The 20,572-nt window shown below is 39.3% G+C and overlaps 1 protein-coding gene across 1 annotated transcript in view; it reads right to left on the bottom strand.

Moving 5' to 3' along the window:
* Positions 1-67: 67 nt before the first annotated feature.
* LOC307032373 (hepatitis A virus cellular receptor 1 homolog) overlaps positions 68-20,572 on the bottom strand; it is a 60,059-nt gene continuing 39,554 nt past the window's right edge. The window contains exons 2-8 of the mRNA XM_079670286.1: positions 13,145-13,190; positions 2,314-2,466; positions 1,803-2,138; positions 1,673-1,729; positions 1,377-1,462; positions 751-844; positions 68-597 (exon numbers count right to left, since the gene is read on the bottom strand). Of these exons, the coding sequence (XP_079526412.1) occupies positions 521-597; positions 751-844; positions 1,377-1,462; positions 1,673-1,729; positions 1,803-2,138; positions 2,314-2,356 (693 nt within the window). The 5' untranslated portion in view covers positions 2,357-2,466; positions 13,145-13,190 and the 3' untranslated portion in view covers positions 68-520. The remainder of the gene's footprint in view (positions 598-750; positions 845-1,376; positions 1,463-1,672; positions 1,730-1,802; positions 2,139-2,313; positions 2,467-13,144; positions 13,191-20,572) is intronic.

The raw sequence follows: 20,572 nt of genomic DNA, 5'->3' as shown, positions 1-20,572 counted from the left end.
ACAGTAATTTGTATGGACCCATAGGTGAAAATTGAGCAAATAAACAAAAAGGATATAACATAAAATGTAATTTTAAAATACAATTTATTTTTTCTGTTTGCAATATACAATTATAAAATGTAATCCATCTTTATTCAAAGCATTTTGAGTAGGAATAGACATGTTTTTAGATCTATATTATCTTGATAATATTGCATTAAATCCAATAGGTGGCATTGTGTCCACACCTATAAACCATCCACAAGCTTTTAAGAGCCGTGCAATTCATTTTTACCAGACAAACAGCAACTTCATTAATCTTCAGGATATTTTCTCCGCCACACATGACACAGATTTGCCTTTTTTCAGAGCAATCTGAGAACTATAAGCTGCTTTACTGTGGAGAGGGCTTCAAAGGGTTTCACTCTAAAGCTGAAGCGGTGGAAAGAGTAAACACATGAAAAGCACACACATTCAGCAAGCAGTTATTTAGAGACGCCATTGTCCTCATCATGTTCATCAATTTTGCACATGGAAAACATTATAGTACTTCATAAATGTTCTCAGCAGTTGAGATGTTGACATCTTGAAGTTTCCTCTTTGGTAGAAGTCTTCTCCCTGGTTTGAAGAAAAGCAAACATTAAATTATACACTCAGTCAATAAAAGGAAGACCCACTCAGTGACTTCAACTCAATAGACACCCACTTTAAATGTACAAAAATGAATCTGAATGGCACTGAGTCACAAACTAAAATCCATTCCAAGCATACCAAAAGCAAAGACGAGGATAATGATGATAGCGAAGAAGAAAAGAGCTGCCACTCTGCCAATGTTCCCCACCTCCAGGAAGGCTTTGAATTCTTCCTGCAAAATAAATGAACCTTATCATGAAGGACTAGGTCCACTGTGCCATAAATAAACAGCATATTGAAAATTAATTGTATATTAAAAACTGTAATATATACTTGTACTGAATTTGTCACTCCCAGCCTATACCCACACCCACACATGTGAAAAATAATTCCTTTGAAATGAAAATGAGAATGGAAAACTGCATTATTATTATTATTCTGATGATGTTTGTAATTATTATTCAGATTTTGCCAAATCTTTCTTCAGAAAATATGTCAGGAAGAAAGCCAGATTAGTCAAGACATTAGCTTTGAATAAATAAAAAGCTTCCATTTGAGTTTATTTTATTTTATTGTAAGCCAACACCTCTTTAGGTCCATACTTTCTTTCACTTATGTTTCATTAATCACGTCAGTCACTGTAGCTGCTAATTTAAATAAATCACATAAGAGTAGAGAAAAGCATTGATCTTTTTTTATAAATAGCATCTTTTTATAAATACTGTAATATATAGTTTTAGCTCACTACCAAAACAATAACACACCTCAGTTGATGCAATTCCAATTACGTCCAATGCTAGAACAGGAACTTCCTCATTTTCAGTAGAAGCAGCAAATGTTGTCAAAAGTTCTTTGAGTAGAAACCACAAGTTATTATTATGTAAAAAACAAGGTTATGCTCAACATGTAAAAGAATGAACTGCATTGTTCAATCCCTGAATACAGAACATTGCTATAAAACAGCTGCCTACATACATTATGAATTACAAAATATAAACATCTTTGTCACACATTTTAAACATAATTAATTAATGTATTTATTTCACAGGTGATTTCTCACCCTGGCTCACACCAACAGTAGGTCTCCAGTCTGGGGTTACTGGTTGTTCGTCGGGGGCTGGCAAAAAGAAAATATCTTAATGCTGTGAATTAGGTTCATATTCATACTGGGTGGGTTTCATGAGCTTTACCTTCCTCCATGAGCAGGTGTGTGTTGAGCTTCAGGTCATTGAACCACCCTGGGATCTCGACCCTGCAGCCGTACACACCGGCATCACTCCACTGAGCGTCCAGGATGGTCAGCGACACGTCTCCGCCCGACACCCGGCCCCAAAGCTGGAACCTGGAGGACTTCATGGTCAGCACAGTCCCGTCCGAGGAGAGGATGGTTCTGGAGCATTGGGATTTGGGCACCATTCCTCGCCCCCAACAGAAACTCAGGACGCCGTGAGTTTGGGAGTCATACCTACAGGGCAGAGTCACATTGTGCCCAACGAGGCCAGTGACTTCAACGGTGCTGGAAGACACTGTGGAGGACAGCAAATGATCAACTTAGATGATACGATGCAGATTGCATTTGTAATTAATAAATGTGAAGCCTGCGATTGCATCCACACATGCAAGCACACACACTTCATCACACTCACACCCACAGGCAGGCTAGAAATACAAGAAAACTAAAAAGCGAGAGTATCGACTCACCTTGGGTCAGGATTGAGAGGCAAAAATAAAAAAGACCACGCATGTGTGTAGGCTATTGCATTACAATGTCCTGAAGAGATAAAAAGATACACTTCTCCCCACACTCTCCTCAGTATGGATGATGTTATTCACTGAAGCTTCAACTTCCTTTTTCTGAAAATTAGGAAGGAAATCAATGTTAGTCATGTCTACGTATGAGCCTGACTGCTTGTGATGTGCAAAGAGCTCATATGCAGTCAGCTGGTATTACCTAATCTGAGATATCATTGTCTATTTAAACATCATGACCATTGTCCAGATAAACATCATCTTATGGCTATTATAACAAGAAACGTTAAAATACTTTGTATGTACACACACATTATGCAATCCCACATGTATTCAGAGTAGGGGTGCAGCTTATTTTAACTATTGTATAATCCGCCAATAATTGAATTAATGATTATTTAGGCAATACAAATGTTGTTGTTCTGAAACCCAAAGATCTCCGATTAATTAATTAAGATTTTAGAAAGAAAAGCAGGAAACCTTCATATTTGAACACTGGAAAGAGCATGTTCTGCCTTATTTGCATTGAAAATGATTAGAAGAGCACGATTGGTAAAAGTAGTCTAGGAGATTTTTCTTTCGATCGTTGCAGTTCTTCTGTGGAACGTTTAAAAGAGGCCAGAAGAAGATGACACATACTTAAACAGGAAATGTTGGTGAGTAAGCTGTTTATAAGAAGCCTTATTTTCTTGTCTGTTTATAGCTTGTGTGGACTGTGAGAAAAATGGCGTACGTCACTGTTGGCTTTTGAACTGTTTTGCACTGCCTACAGCTTTCGGGGTCCCAGTCCCCAATTTGCCACAGGGGTCAATAGTTTTATTTAATCTTCAGAAGTGATAGTGTTAACTGGTGTAGCAGTACAAATTGTGGAAGCAAACTGAACATTGTTGTTATAATTGCTTATTTTAAAGACACTTTTTATACATTTAAATAAAACGTTTTTAGTGTTAAAAATAACCACCTTTAGCCATTTGCTATCCTTTATGAGTGAAAGCATTACCCTTAGCCCAATCATATTAGGTTTAAGAAACTCCTCAAAGTGAGCAATACAATTGAAATGATCAATTTGATCAGGGCTAAGGGCTATTCAACTACACATTCAGTTGGGCCAGATTTTATAACTACAAAATTCAGCTGGGCCAGACATTCAGCGGCCTGTAAAAAGCGGGTAGTGACACATTTTAAACCAAGACATATTACTGCGATGAAAAACATGCAATATTTATTCATTGTTCATCTAACAAAAGTAGGTCAAAAAGTGCATAAAAACACAAGAAATTAGCATTAATTTAACAGAATCTGAAAAAAAAGTGCACAGTTGTAGCATTACATTTGTTTGCTTTAGAAGTCAAATATTCAGGTTAGTTTTTTGAACCAGGCACATCCCAAAGTGCATTTACTGAATACGATAATAGCAGTCTTAATAAATGTCCTCACATACAAAAAAAACAGCTAAAGAGCTCCAATGCAACACAAAGAGGTAGTAGCTATTGTCGCAATACTATTTTTTCACTTTTCAAGTAATAACAAAAAAATCACATGTTTTGGTCACATTTGACCCAGACACATTACAAAGTGCAATTAAATGAATACAGAAAGAACTGTCAAACCCTTCAGTGCACAAACCCATAACAAGGGATACGGGTAACTAACATATGAATGAATACTACACTACACGTCTACTATAGTAAACTAGGTGCTTACCATCACCTCATTTGTGATTTGTCATCGCTGACTTTCTCGATGGGAGAAGGGACATTTTTAGTTTTGAACAAGAGCAGTGATTTTTGGCTCATAGGATGTCAATGCAATCCTAAGACATTGGTGAAGAGTGCTGTCAGTCAGGGAGCAGCGAGTGCTACTTTTGATTGAGTTCACGTGTGAAAAGCTTGATTCACATGTGTATGTTGATCCAAACATACTGAGCACACAGATCGCTACTCTCTGAACGTTAGGGAACTGCTGTTTTTTGACATCACTCCAAAACTTCGCTGGCCCGTTAATGCGCTGCATGTCAATAAGTTCCAGTGTATATTTCCCCTTGCAGGGGACCACTTCCTTTGTTCTGGTTGATACGTTCCCCTCTATTGCAACAGTGAAGGGGTCTCTGGCAAAGCCCATCATCACCTCTCCGGGCAGAGCAAGTCCATCCAATCGACCGGCAAAGTTCTCTTTCAACCTCGCGATGAAATCTGTCATCACATCCGTGATTTGTGCCGGAGATGTGATGTGTTTGGGGAGCGTCGGAAAATGCAGCATTCGACCCGTGCTCAAGTTGGTCGCGAAAAGGTCCAGCTTGACTTGGATCTGCTCCACAAGATCAATGACCGTTTTGTCTCTGTTTACGCTTCAGAGTTGAGAGAGACATGTTTTAGAGTTGCTATCATAGGACCACCGTTACTACCACCACTTGATGCACTTTCAAAAAACGTGCTGCGTTGTGGTTTGGTGGTTTCTATGCAACGCGGAGTGTTGCGTTCATGGTCTGTACTAGTGTAGGAATTTGGCTGCGGAAGGCTGGGCCACTCAGGAGTTGGTTCTGGGCCGCATCTGGCCCGCGGGCCGCCAGTTGAATAGGCCTGGTTTAGACCCTTACGGTACTGTAGGCCACCTAGTGGTTTCATTTTGTTACATTGTAGGAAAAAGCTCCTTGGTGGTCAGTTTCTTTCTAATGGATCCTAATTGACAGTCTGTAAACACGACATGGCTTCCTCCTCAGTTGTCCTTCAAGTTCTTATTTTTGTCTCGTTCCACTGTCAAGCTTTGATGTAATAAGTCATTTGCAAAAGTGACGTAATTGCTCACATGTATGCCAATACACGTTATGGCTGCCTCATATTTTAAAAGTAAGGTAAAATGCCCCATTGATTGATGTGTCTATATGTATGTGCACATATATCCGTCTGTTAGGGTCATTGTTATATGACTAATACTAATGTGAAAGAAGAGAGAGTGTGTGTCAGTGAGGACAGAAGTCAAAGAAATCTAATGTTGTCTTCCCTGAACTTTGTCTGCCCCCTGCTCACCTCCGACCGGCCGTCTCCACCTGTCAACACCGTCAGCCAGCATCAAGTTCCTGCAGAGCGCCGCAGATCACCGTCCTCCCACAACAACATCCTGCGCCTTGTCACTTCTCATTTTTCTTTGTCTGGGACAATCTTTGAAATGAGTCACAGCTAACAACATGTGAATGTAAAGCCTTTCAAATCGACAAAAATGTGGTGAGTATACTTACAAATAGGTGAATCTAGTTTATTGAACTGTTTAATTAAAAAGAATATATGATAGAGAGCAGTTTACCAAATGTATAACATCAAGTTTCTCTCCATTGTAGTGTTTATTTTTCTTTAATATAATATATCATAAATATCATGGAAATAAATGGACATATTACTGCACTACAGCAGGGACAATAAGGTCACGGTTCCCTCCGTAGCCTTGTTTATTTGAATTCCCTGTCTGGGCTCACATTGGAGCCGTTGTCAATCGGCTGTTGAGATAAAGGTTTAAAAATGGCCTTTAGAGATGAATAACTGGTTTGGTGCGAGGCCAATGTGTCATCTCTGAGAAATCTATGGCTGGGCGACTTTTGCTGATGTCTGATAAAACAAAATAGCAAACGAAAAGGAGAAGTGAAACGACAGAGGTCATTTTTAGAAACCGTGAAGTATTGCCGCCTGGTCAGCTCCAATCATGGAGGAACTGAAGCACAGAGTGACTGAGCTTCAGTGTGACTGAGCTAAAATGAAGAAATATGGGTATACTTGTAAAATACATAGATCACAGCTTCTTCTTTTTTTGTCAAATTAAGTTTTGTTAAGTGATCCATCATAGCAAATGAACAAGAGAAAGTATTGATTGGCAATATTGCTGACACTTAGGGATCCATTGTTTCCTTCAGAGCAAATTGCTGAGCTGTCAAATAGCTCCCCGGTCTTTCAGATGACCTCTAATCCCTAAATGTGTTTTCCTGATAAGATACCCTGGAGGCATTTGTTGACAATCGGGTGTTTGCGGATGCTTCTGCCAATACTGCTTTCCAACACTCTGTTTAACACTGAATATCAAGCCAAGTCCTAATATCTTGAAATAGGAAGACATGGTATATTGTAAATCTTTAGAATGGATGTGTCTTTTTGATGTCTGCACAACTTATGTTTACTGTATGCATGTACGTAAACAAGAAGGGGATTGTTACATGAGTATTTCTAATGGAAAACGAACAAACTGTATATAAAAACAGTAGTTAACTTATTTGACCAATAATGTTATTGACAGTTAGAACTGCAGATCATTATGATATGCTGCAGAAGTCAATGTGAAATGTATTTATACATTTATTCAACAACTGATGCCCTGATGAAGACCTCTCGGTCACCATGTTGAACAAATATTTTGGTTTTATCCGCCCTCTGCTCACCTCTGATGACAGCTTGTTTATGCCTCCACTTGTCAACAGTATTATCTAGATAAGATAAAAAGGGCCAGAAAGACCACAAGTATAACCTATAAAACCACTTTAGTGGTTTTATAGGTTATACTATACTAGTTTATAGTGCATTAGAGCGTTGTAGCCTAAACATGAAGTGAGGAATGTTTAAGTGACAAAACTCTCTAGAGGCCGTATTAATGAGAGGAGCCAGGATAAGTCAGGTAACGGTATTATAGAGCATCGACGTGTGTGCAGCGAGGAGGTCAACAAAACATCAGACTTTAACAAAAGACACATCTGTTCATTTTCTGTTCCCAACCGACAGTCAACATTGTTTATTGTCATGCATGACCATGACCGTCCTTTAACCTTAAAGAGCAACTTCCAGGTTAAAGACACCCTGAATAAATGCGTAGGAAAATGATGAATACACTAGATTTTCAAAAGAATATACAGAAATATACACTACAGTGACATCTGGCGTCGTTTTTGTAAGAAATGTTCACTTCTGCATAAAAAAGCCTCGGCACGTGACCTCCCGCGTGTGACGTAACACGGGGGACACAAGGGGGAGATCGGCCGGTGTAACGTATTAATAAACATGGATCCCAATGCTAGTTTCGACACAGAAGACACAGAAGAAGTTGAACATGAATATTCAAATGCATATGACGGACCACAACCTTATAATTATGAGCCTGCTAGGCCTCCAAGAGACCAGGAGCAGCCAAGGATTAGAAGAAATAACGGCCATCGGAGAGAAATTGAGCTGTGGTGTGAGGAGAACCAGTGGAGAACTGGGCAGCTATCTTGGTGAGTGACCGGCGTTAGCTACAGAATGTTAACTAACGTCACATCACAACATTGTAAAGTTAGCTATCATATATCAGACTATAACTAAAGTAGCATTGATAATATAGTAACGTTACTGGTAGGACTGTTGATACTGATCCATAACAGAAACTAATGCGCAAGTATCAGCCGTATCTCGCGTTACCTAATGGAACTCCACACTACGGTGCTGTGTACCGGAGGAGAGACGCGAGATACGGCTGATAGTTGACGATCTGGCGGAGAAAGGTTGTGGAGCCTCCGTTGATATGTCGTTGTAAATGGCTTGATGGAAAGCAGGTGTGTAGTCGGGGAGGGTGCACAGCTGATTGCAGCAGGTGAGTGGAGGTTGAGCCGGGAGCCAGGAGTGACAGCCACCACGCACACACAAACAACACAGACAGGGGGAAACAAACAAACACAAAGGAGACGGCTGGAGCAGTACAGCCACCACAGCGTTACCTAATGTAACACCACACTATGTCTTACGCTGCTGTGTACCAGAGGGGAGAGGGAGAGAGAGCAGCTAAGGGGGAGGGGAGAGAGAGAGAGAGCAGCTAGGGGGGGGGGGGGGGGGGAGAGAAGTAATACGGTTTGCTGATAAAGCTGTGGAGAGTATGTGCTGCAGGGAGGTGGATGCACAACGCACCCAGGAACGAAAGCTAGCTCCGGTCCTTTTTACTGTGGACTCGATGTCCTGACCGGCTGGTATTTGTGCAACCTGCATAAACACAATACTGCACCATGATTACAAATGGTGAAATACAATGTAAAACTACCGAAAAATACCAGCTCCTTAAAACAAAACCGCTCTACTCAACGCAACTGTACTACTGTATACCCGCGGTCAGAGAGCGGAGATGTGTCCCCTGTGTGATGTAATATGACGCGTTTGACGTATGACCTTAAAAAAAAGCCGTTTTTAAGAGCAGAGCTCAAAATTGCTCCTTTCCCTCTGAATTCCTGCCCTTACAGTATGTCTCGTAAAACATATCAAATCCTGCATTCACTTTTTTTAATTGTAATTTTCAAGCAAGTTTAAGCATAAATGTAGAAAAAATAAAAACCTGCAAGATGCTCTTTAACGTAAAAGTATTCAACAAAGTATTATTTTGAAACTTTTTTTTGGTGGCTAAATCTAACCAAGTTACAAGTCAGCTAAATCACACCATAAAACCTTTTTTTTTTTAATCTAATGGTTAAAAGAGGAACAGATACACAATGCTGTCCTGCTTATAGTGGTGACAGATCACAAAACACTTCAATGTGTTGTCTAAAGAGTCTAGACAAACAACCTACTGTTGCTGATATATGCATTCTCCAAAATGCCAATACATGTTTGCCCTAAAGAAACACCACAAGGAGAAAACAAGTATTGTGATGGTCGGCAGGTCCATTATAACACATCTGACAAAGTCATCTTTACTGACAGCCCACTGCCCACCTCATGAGCACGGCAAATCAACACATTCAGTAATGAGACAAAACAACATTTCCACCATCATATCAAAATGTGAGTGAAATGTAAATAAAAGCACGATACAGCCTGGTCAAATCAATATTTCCTGTGATGCAAAGATGAATTCATTGGGTTTAATCCAATTTAATCCTTTTTTCAATCATGAATAAGACTGTGAGCTTTAATAGTGTTTATTTAAGTAGGTTTGTTCGTCTGTTCTCAGTCAGTTAATAAAATTCCTCTGGCCATTTATTTCTAATTTCCCCAGCAAGAACATATTCTACTATGTGTGCCTATGTCCGTTTATGTGTGTGTACTTTGTTCATGATGGATTTATGGCTGCCGCTGCCGCCGGCTGTGGAGCTCCAACCCTTTCCCCACTTCTTACTTCCCACCCTCAGCCCTGCTGGGAGTGTGTCTCAATGCTCCCCCTCCTTTCTCTTAATAATTTTCCACCAGGGAGACCAGAGCTCATGGGGGGTTTGGGAGCGGAAACGCCACTAAACACTCCTGCAAGACACAGAGCTGGGTGAGTACAAAACAAAAAAAGGGGGCGCAGTTTAAGTCGAGTGGGAAATGAATCTGGAGGTGTGAAAGAGGATTAGAAAGCATGAGGGAGGAGAGGAAACAGCGAAAGAAGAGGAGATGAAGTAAGAAGGAGCAGTTGGCAGAGGACAAGATGTGAAGATCTGTCCAAGATAGAAATACAAACACTTGTCAGTAAAGTTGCCCAAAATAAATTGTACAAACACTGTACACTTTAAAAGGACGGAGAGTTAATTAATGTAATATTACTCCGAACATTCCGGTGCTTTTCTTCGCCTCCCACACACAGTGTGTTGGGACAATGCCATGGATCATGTCTCTCTTGCTCAATGCAGCATCATTATGGGAGATATGGTTGTAAACAGAGCTTTCCCACAAACAAGGTTTTCTGGATCAATGGCTTGAAGACGCTTGTTGTCATTTGTGTTGTGTACTTTGTAGTAGATAGTGGCCTAAAAATGGGCATGAGAAGGGTAGGATACTGAGACCTGCTTCCATGCCAACACAACGTGAGGAAGGAGCCACAGAAAGATACTCGGCCAACATCATTCTCATGAGTTCAGTCTCCTTCGACATAATCAGGAAAAATGTGCTAACATAAACATGCCCTTAAAGGAAAGATGATTAGGGATGTACAGAAGAGAAGAAGTTCTCCTGACCCGAGGCTCCAACTCTTTCTCTCCGCTGGGAAACTAAGTCCTGTTTTCAAATCTCACATGGCCTGGCCACCCCTGCAACTAACACAGGACAGAGATGCTGAGAAACCATGTGAGGACATGAGTAGTAGCCAGTATGGGAAAGAGTATCCTGGAGTCCCCTAGTGGTAGTGATTTAAAATGTTTGGAATTTGTCCTTTTTTAAGGTTTGGGTTAGCTGAGGCCACACATTAAAGTTTTATAGTTGCAGTTTTTTTGAAGTAGTTTTTTTTTTTTATCAAGTCAAATGTAAGCTCAGAATAGGGATACAACCTCACATAAAGAAGTTAAGCAAGCGCAGTTAGCAGTGTGAATCTTGTTGGCTGAACCCCAGCGGGATCTATCAGTGTTTTTTCCTGTTGGTGTGTCGGAGCAGACAGAGCCTGACTCAGCCACAATACTGTGAATCAACCCAAGGCCACGAGTCCTTGCCGCTAAACATGGCAAGAGTCAAGGTTCATGAGAAAATGTGTGTTCCATATTTGAAAAAGTGTTCACAAAACACACACACACACACACACACACACACACACACACACACACACACACACACACACACACACACACACACACACACACACACACACACACACACACACACACACACACACACACACACACACACACATTCTTGTTGCTGTTGTTAAATATGGTGCATATTGTACATCAAGCACAACATCATGAAAATATAAACATCAAGTTTAAAAAGTCAGAGCATAGTGAATAGATCGAGATAAAATATATAATGTTATCCCTCGTTCATGGAGCTGCCTCAGAACAGCAGTCATAGGGCAGCTGGTACAAATGGATGTGGATTTTGCTCTTTACAGCCACATCTTACAGCTCTTTAAATATGACATTTATAAAATGATTTCACAACCACTACAACTAAAAGAACAGTCAAAAAGACATTATTATTCAGCTTCTGTCATTTTCAGTGAGCTTGGCATTTGCCCTGTTCTCAAGCAACATAATTAGTGTACGGCAAAACGCCTCCTGTTTAACTACACCATTAGTAACCCAGGACCTTTTCAACAAATGTCTAAATCGCTGTCTCACGTATAAGTCTCATGTTCCAAAATAAATCCAAAAGCAAATCGTTTAACTACATTGTGCGGCGGCAGTTTCAAGATTTCACTTTAAGGGTGAGTTAGACTCTCAAACAAGAATGCAAAGTATCCCATTCAAAGCAGGCTTAAACTTTCTGGAAATGAACAGGATTTACAGAGGGACTTTTATCTCTCTCTACACCGACAACCATATGCAAACAAGAATACATAACATCAGGATACAATGTTGTAATGTCAAAGGCTCTCACAAATACCCATTTTGGATTCAGAATGGATCATTTCACTAAAGGTGATAAACGTTTGCATGTCTGAGAAGCACACCACAAAATGGCTCCTGAAATACTGTAAGTACTACTTTTTTGTCGAAAATGGATAACACAGTTTAGCAAGTTCTATGTGTATCTTATCAATACTAAAAATGATCAATACAAATGATGTCAATGATAACTACAAACTTGGGGGAAAGTGTTGTACTCTAATCATAACTTCTATGTCAGGGAAAAAATATTTTGCAGCATTATTGATTTTCCCACTTTTGTGCAGCCCCAAATAGCTTCCATATACAGACAGCAGTTCGTCAACTTGACAGGCAGTAGCTTGTCAGGGTAGTGCTTTCATTAAAATGTTCAGCACATGTTAAAACAAATCCTTAACAACTAATCTTTAAACTTAAAGATGATTTGACAACTCTGTCGTGGCCACTCAGCTATTAAACGTATAAACTTTGGGCTGAACTGAACAAAACTGCTTGAGTCAGCAAAGTGGCGCTTCCCTTTGCAAGTTGAAGCAGTATGTCTTCTACATTAGGTTCCAGGTGTTAATTATGTGCCCATTTCTGCCAAGTTACAAACTTTATTCCTGACTTGTGAAATCCAATTCTGTCCTTTTTAATATTCACACACAGCCACTGGCCAAAACAGAAGCAAAGAACACCAGTCGGATCGATAATTGGATGCGTGACTGAGATAGATTCTCTGTTTGCTGTCCAGACGGTTCTCAATCTTTCAGACCAGACCATGGCCTCTTGATTGGGTCATTGTTAAAGACAAAGGGTGGGCTTATTTATTAGAACTCTTTTTTTCCAAGTCAGAAAATATAGATGGAAGATAACTTAACATACCTACCTTCAACGTAAATCATCAGGATGAACTAACAAGTCGATCACTAAGGTTGGAGGCTTAAAAAGGACACAATGCCACATCTGGTATTTCAACAGAAAGAGATGTTTCAGAGTTCGTTTTTTCAGAGTAAATATTAGGACATGTCATCTAGCAGTGATTTAAATAGCCTCTCAAACATTGCCACTGTTTTATGTACTGTAAATTCTCACGTCCCAGCCGGTGTGTCTGCTGCGTGGGAGGCCAGGTCGGAACACAAATCAGTAAACAGACCGATTTACCTACTGGAGGCATTTCAGGAATTTCCACACACGTGCACATACACACACACATTTCCTTTCTCAAGTTGTCTTGTCTACTGGTACATCATCCATCTTCGGCAAATGACCAGTTTATTAGATTCATATGGGAAACCCACACAAAGACGGGAAGGAAAGGCACCGTCTGCATGCACGGACACAATGGGAGCTGAAGGAGAGGGCACCGTGTCAGAGGAAAAACACTCACCTGAGAGAGCAAAGGTGACATTCCAGACACCGTACAGTAGATAAGGAGGTTTGGTGTACTGAAGATGTGATGACTTCTTTTTTGCTCCTGTAAAGTAAAGTACATTAAAAGCACATTTTACTCACCAATTCATTCTGGGGGAGATTTGAGTACAGCTTTAGATTCTGGAGTCTGTTAGGGTAAGAAAAACACGCGGTCAGAATATCAGACACAGTTTGAACAATCCCCAGTGAAAGCAAAAATAAAGACATCCAAAACGTCCATTAAAATGATTTACCGCGTCATAAAACTGTGCAGCCACTTGTACAGTCTAGCTATACAGGATCTAACAAACTCTTACAATGGACAGTATTGCTGATAACTTTTAACATTTAACTTTTTGAGTTTTAAAAAGTTGTTTCTTGACGTTTCATAGAGCGGCTGACAAAACTATCTTACTCCATTTAGTTGTTCTGAAGCTTTCAGTCATACCCCAGATGGAGTTTGTGCAGTTGTACAAATGTCCAGGTTATCAACATTTATATGAAAATGGATGAGAAGTTTTTTAAGTTATATTTCCGTAGAAACCCGGGCTCCATCTTTGTATATAAATATGTAACAATGGTGGAGAAAGTCCCTCCGGCCTACTTTGACTGCCCATTTTCATATTCAGTTTTTTCTATAGGGCGCAGTAGATAATAAGTATATTTTCATACCATACGAACAACATAGACCAAATGTACTTAGAAAATGACCTAATATGGTAACGTTTGGGTTTTTTAAATATAAAAATAGCACGTACCAACCATAAAAAGTACAACAGACATCTCTGTATCTCTGTAGACTTAAAATACAGCTAAAATATATTTATGGATACAAAGTGATTTAAAGCTTGTCATCCAGCCAAGAGTTAAAGCTCGTTTTAAGCAACTTTCAAACAGACCGTGTGTGCTCTCTCTTTCTCTCTGCCTCCTTGTAAACTTTATCAGCCTGGGTCCAATCAGTGAAACTACTCCAAAGTTATGCAATCCTCATGTCTCCGCTGCATTGTGTTGCACCATGTAGACGGTGTATTCTTTATGTTCACACTGCCATCTCCTTGGAAACACTGTAGATGCAACTGTGCAGCTCACTTGGCCCGGGTCTGGAGGGATGGCCTGAGTTTCTCACAGACCTCTGTGGCATTTAAATTAGGCAAGAAAAATACCTCCACTTAAGACACCCTGGAAACTATTTGAAAACCCAAATGATGTTTCTTGTTTGAGACAGGAAACCACATTATTTTGAATGTACATAAATGGATGTAGTTTCTCTCGAAAACATGACCCTAACTAGAGAATATCATCTCACAGTGCAAATCAGAATGATGTATCCCTATCGTTTAAAGCACTCAGGATACACACTGATTATAGCTTCAGATACTTAAGAAAAATCACTTCCCATTTTCTCCATAACTATTTCATTTGTCTTACAAGCACACGCTTCCCTGGAGATATACACATGGTGTGATCACTATTTCTTACATCTGTCAAAACTGCACTTTTTTTCTTCACCTCCTTTCTCATAATAAACACAGCTGCCAATAAGAGCAGAGTGCCTGTGAATGAATGATGATTTTGTACGTTCTTCTATTGTGTCGCAGTTTATTCTGGCAAGATTCTGTGGATTTCAAAAGAGCAGTGTTTGTACTGAGAGGCTGCATTGAGTCTCGTCTGTGACTCTTTTATCAATTGGAATTACAAAACATGAGACTTAAAGATACATGGTGTGTTTCTGCTCAGAACATTTTGGACGTCGGCAAGACGCTCACGAGAAGTTCTTTGAATAAAGTGTGTGCAAAATAATACCACCTTTTACCTCACCTCTTGTGTTAGTGAAACATTGGGTGATGTGTTTTCATTCCATCTTATATTGTGCTAACAAATGATTTAACACTAAACCATAGAATGTAAACATTGTGCAGAGAAAAGGGCTGAATGCAGCGTCAAAACTACTGTAAAAGAAAACCTGTTAAACCAATTTGTGAATTATGTGATGTCGTGCTGATCTTTACAAGTAAAACATGTTGATTACGTTACAAAATGTTTCATAAGCTATTATTATTAATGTTTAATTACTGCAAATGTCTGTGCTGATGTTTAAATTATGTATTTTAAAATGACTGATATGCTAAGGGTTGCATTTGAGATGATTATTAAATATTCGTCATACCACATGTAGCATCTAAACAATACATTCAAAATAGTTTACTGCTACTTTTTTGTAAGTGGCAATAGAAAAGATTAACGTTTTAACCCGTCATTATGAGAAATTGTTGATTGCACAATGTAATGGTTGCAGAATAACTACACTTCAGATTATAAGCCTTTCACTATGCATCACAATAGATCTCTGGATAATGAAGACTATTAAAGATCTAAAATAGTGGCAAACAAAACGCAGTGTGTTTTGTGCTGTCTTGTAAAAAATGTTTCCAATTAAAACTGAGCACTCCAAAATCTGGTACCAAACGCTCATTTGCATATGATACGCATTAATTGTATACAAATGTTTGAGTTGATTGCAGTGAAGGAGTCTGCCTGTGCACGTCACAGGAGAAGGAGGAGAGACCTTCTGGTGTTGGCAGCAAAGCCATGGACTGTGATTACATCGAGCAGTATCGATAATGAATTAAAAAATATAATTAAGTTCTTGCTTTTCTCCTAACGGTCTAAATGAGTCACTAGTAGTTGGCTACGCTCTGATAAAAGGAGGGGTTGAAAAGTTGTTGATTGCCTCTTTAATTAATCTATTACATGTCTTTTAGAAGTTAAAATGAATTTTAAATCTTATTCTCTTTGCCACTCGGATGAAAAAAGATGATGTATAATTGAATGCCATTTATTTTGGTGGCACCCCATGCACACAACAGGTGGCTTTGGAAACCCTAATGTGAATCATCATTTGATCAAGAGATGCAGAGCTGGAGGCCGCATTACGCAGGATGAGATAGAAAGGAATATCCATGATGCTGAAAATGTGTTTGATAATTAAAAAAAAGTGTTTTTTTTTAGTGCTTCAAAGACTGCTAAGTTCACAACCATGTGGAGCGAGGCTGATGAATCACACTGTGCATGACGATGCATTTTGCAGCTGAACAACTATCAAGTCAGGTCAGTCTCAATATTAATACATCCGCACAGTAGGATTGACAAAAATGTTTTATAGAAATGTAAAAAGAGCTTTTAAGATAAGCCATCATAATAACTCAAGCCTTTACTGAACACAAATGTACAAACTGCGATATGTGACAAGCTGGAGAACGCAGTAAAAGCAGCTCCAATGTTTCTGGGAAATGACAAAATGTAAAATGTTCAACATATTTCTCTTGCTGACAAGCCTTCATTTTTAAAGCAGATACAGTCAGACTATGATAAGGTAATGCTGTAAATCTGGGGCCCTCATGCTGTAATGCTCAACAGAGCTGAATATGACTGATGATTTAGCGAGTCGCCCGGGCCTGGGAACAGCCCGAATACTGTGTGAGACCGGGCGAAAGAAGTGTAAGGAAACACAAACACTCGTCTGCACTTTTTAAATGTCCTGTGTGTGTGTGTGTGTGTGTGTGTGTGTGTGTGTGTGTGTGTGTGTGTGTGTGTGTGTGTGTGTGTGTGTGTGTGTGTGTGTGTGTGTGTGTGTGTGTGTGTGTGTGTGTGTGTGTGTGTGTGGACTAATCACATTCCCAATTTCCAAATTATTTTTTCTCACATGTAACATTTCTGAGAGAAATGTGTTTAAAAATGAATCCAATGTAAATCTACACTTCAATTAAAGCCCAGTTATTGTTTTTTTTCAACTTGGGTTTTCTTATTATTTGCCACTTCCTTCAGTGGCCGGCCAACACAGCATTTAGTAAAGCTCGTCTTGTAGCTCTGTGGACATGGAGAATTTTATTATTTACATTTGTTTGGATGCTGTTTAGATTATACAATAAAAATAATGGATATAATTGGGTCCATTGAATAGCTGCAAGTCTTGCTCATTTTGTGTGAGCTGAGTGGGCACTTCAGTTAAGAGAGATATGCAAACAGTACAGCTCATTAAATATCTGTCGCTGCCATAAAATTCTCCCATTTCTTGGCTTCACATTTTATTATGTGTACAAGTATTATTTTTTTAATTATGGCAACAGCCTCTCAAGCTCCCTAATGTAATAGGATTATTATTTTAGTTTTATTTTAGATTCACTGAAGATGTAACATTGACATTTTAATTGACATTAAGAAGTCAAAGTGTTTAATGGCATCCTCCATCACTTTTAATATGTAGAGAACATCATCATATCAGTTCAGTACCAGTTTCTTTTTGACAGCAGATCACTAACACTTCATGTTATTTACATATAGAATTTGTTTATATAAAAATAATGAATTATTTAGAGTCATTGAACTTTTGGACACTGTTACTGATAATTAATCTGGGATGTTTTTGTACAGTTGAGGAACTTTTATTTTTCACAACATGATTAATCCTTTCCACTTTTCCCAAGGGCCTTTTAAATGCTGCTAGAAGAAGATTTTGGAGTTTGAAATATTATTTATTATTTTTCACCGCAGAGATGGTGATACAAACCTCCTGTTCCTTGAGTCCTACTTCTTAATGGTCTAAAAGAGGGTGTGGAGAAAGAACACGATACAATACGAGAACTTTAAACACCTGATTGCGTAGGCTACATTTTAAAGTTAAATGAATCGGCCTCTTTGCTTTGCCAACAACATTAAAAGGTCCCCTATTATACTGTTTTTCATCAATATATTATAGGTCTCAGATATATAAAAAAACATGTCTCTGTTTTTTACTCCAAATACCAAACAGATAATTGCAGCATCCCATAAACTCCTCTGTTTCAGATCTCGCAAAACTTTTGTGAGATCTCGCAATACTTTTCATTTAGCTCAATGTACTTCCTGTTCAGTTTGGCTGGTTCGGCTGCTACGGCAACACAGAAACCACAACAACGGAGCGGTTCATCAATTTTACTTTGAGCTTGGCCTTAAATATAAAGATATAACATCAGTGCTTGGCAATAGGCACAGGTTTCACATAAGTGAAAGACACCTCAAGAGAACACTCAGAGCGAGGGGACATGCACGTCCCTCAGATTCGAATTTCGCGGATCAATAACTCATGAACATAACGTTTTAAAAATACAAACAACATAACTTTACAATCATAGCAAGGTAGACAACGAGCTACAGAGTCGTTTTTATCAGAACAGTTAAACATCAATAATTTGTCACAATCTGCAGCTTGAGGAGGGAGAGGAGTGCTTAGGGACCGTCTACAAACTGCAACGGGGTTTTGCAAGATCTCGCAAAAGTATTTTTTTTGTTCAAATTTTTTCTTCTCTATATCCCCTAGGGGGCTCCGTATTAAACAGAGGGGACACATGTTTATTTATAACGTACACGAAAAAGTGGATTTTGCATAATAGGTGACCTTTAAGAGGCTTGATAAACAACAGTTCTTTTAAAAACACTATCAGAAATACATTTGTTGTATATGAATTGGAATGACACCGAAAAAGAGCAAACCTGGTTAAACAGGCAGACTGTAGTGGTGGTTTTACTTAGACACACTGGAATAGCCGTGGAAAACACAATATGCAAGTTTTTCTTTTTTTTTATAAAGCAGCAAAAAGGTAGTACCATGAAGTGTTCCCCCTAAACAGTGTTTTATACTTTCCTTGTAACATACATTCTTTCTTGGTTTGCTAACTGTTGGTGCACCAATGACATCTGAGGAGTTTAATGAAATGATTTACAGCTCCATCTCATTAGGTTTTACATAGGGTTATGTGGGGCCAAACATGTACAACATAAAAAATAACTTCCAAACAGTTGCTTGTTATAAAAAAAATGGTGAAGTGTTTTGTGTGGAACTTCCCTTTTATTGCTTTTCAACATTGCAGATTTTTGTAAGGACGTTACATTGCATATACCAGATGGTCTAAATCTCTGCCTGCAGCCAAGTTAAACTTAGCCTCTGGTGGTCTTGGATGACCCCTGCTATTATCAATCCAAGAAAACTATAAAGCTAGCATCTTTCTATCTTAAGAGTACCATTCAACCCACTGAGTTACTGCTTTAAATGTTGAGTAACTTCCTAAAATAATCATGTGATTGTGATACTCAGAAAGAAAAATATTATACATCTTTGGTGGTATGTATAGGCTGTACAATCTCCTGCATTGTCCTTTGATGAAAGGTATTTAACATGATTTACTACAGACATATTTGTTTTGTCATATCAATTATTTATTAAAAAACGAAATTTAAAGGACACATGTCATGCTTTTCCAGTTATTACCCGTCCCCTTGTGTGTTATGAAGGTTTTTCTGCATGTAAACGGTGTGCAGAGTCAAAACCCTCAAAGTACACCCTGTAGCGAGTAAAACTCTAACACAGAAAATACCTCCGCAAACCGCCTCGTTGGTGAAACGTCATCATGACGTCATCATCCATTTGATTCTTTCGGGTACGTGCTTACGAAAGCACGTACCCGTAACTAAATGGGCCAATCCGTGGAGCCGTTACGTTACGTCCGCGGAGCCGTTACGTTAAGCCCCCGCTGATTGGTCCAAATTGACCAATCCACACACACACTCAGTGCAGGCAGCCCTGCTGATTTCTGCTCCGTGCTGCAGGCTGATAACAGACAGTTGGGATCGCGCAAAATTCTCTCTGCAGACCCATTATCACAGCGTTTATCAACCTATAAACCTTTTTCTTACTCAATATCAAGCCACACTTATTGTTTTTATTTCGGCTGTGACTTTGTGTGTGTTCAGGTTGAGTTTGGCTGTGTTTGGCTGTGTATCGCTAAACAAGGAAATCACGGAGGGGGTGGGAGGGGGGGGGGGGGGGGGGGGAGTGAGGAGCTGCAGCGAGCCGTTTAGTGGAGAAAGTGAATACTGCTGAATACACATACTTTACAGAGATGCTGTATGCGAAACCAATGTGAGTTTGGAAAATTGCACAGTATTTTTCTATTTTAGTATAGCTCAACAATGGAATTATGATCAGTGGAAATGGCCATGACATGTGTCCTTTAACAAAAATAAATTAAGCTCAGCGCAAGTTCAACCAGGAAGACAGTCTTTACTCATTAATTTACTATTTCTATGTTACTACTGATCGGGGGCGTCACTCCCCAGCTTAACCAATCACTTTGCTCTATTCCCACAAGCCTATCATACCGCTCTGCTAAACCTTTTACATCTGCTCTCCCCCCTCTGACAGCTGTTATTTCAGGTGAATCGACGCAACCCTCCTCCACCCCTTTTCACCTCCCGTCCCTCTGAATCCAGGGTCAAGCTAAACCACCTCCTAAAATTGGATCCAACACTTATGGAATATTTTTGTACTAGATCAGAAGGGTTGATTCTTGACCGGAAGAATAGAGGTTCGACTGAACTCGACAAACTTAAGGTGCGTTTATTGACTTTTCAAATAGCTTTAAACCAAATAAAACTATTTTCTTGAGCATACGAAGTTTGTCAGAGGGTGTGTGGGAGTCTTAGCAGTGCTATGGA

The sequence above is a fragment of the Notothenia rossii genome (assembly GCF_949606895.1).
Source record: "Notothenia rossii genome assembly, chromosome: 3".
In the NCBI taxonomy this organism is placed as follows: domain Eukaryota; kingdom Metazoa; phylum Chordata; class Actinopteri; order Perciformes; family Nototheniidae; genus Notothenia; species Notothenia rossii.
Note: the sequence above shows the minus strand (reverse complement) of the source record. Positions and strands in the feature narration are given on the sequence as shown.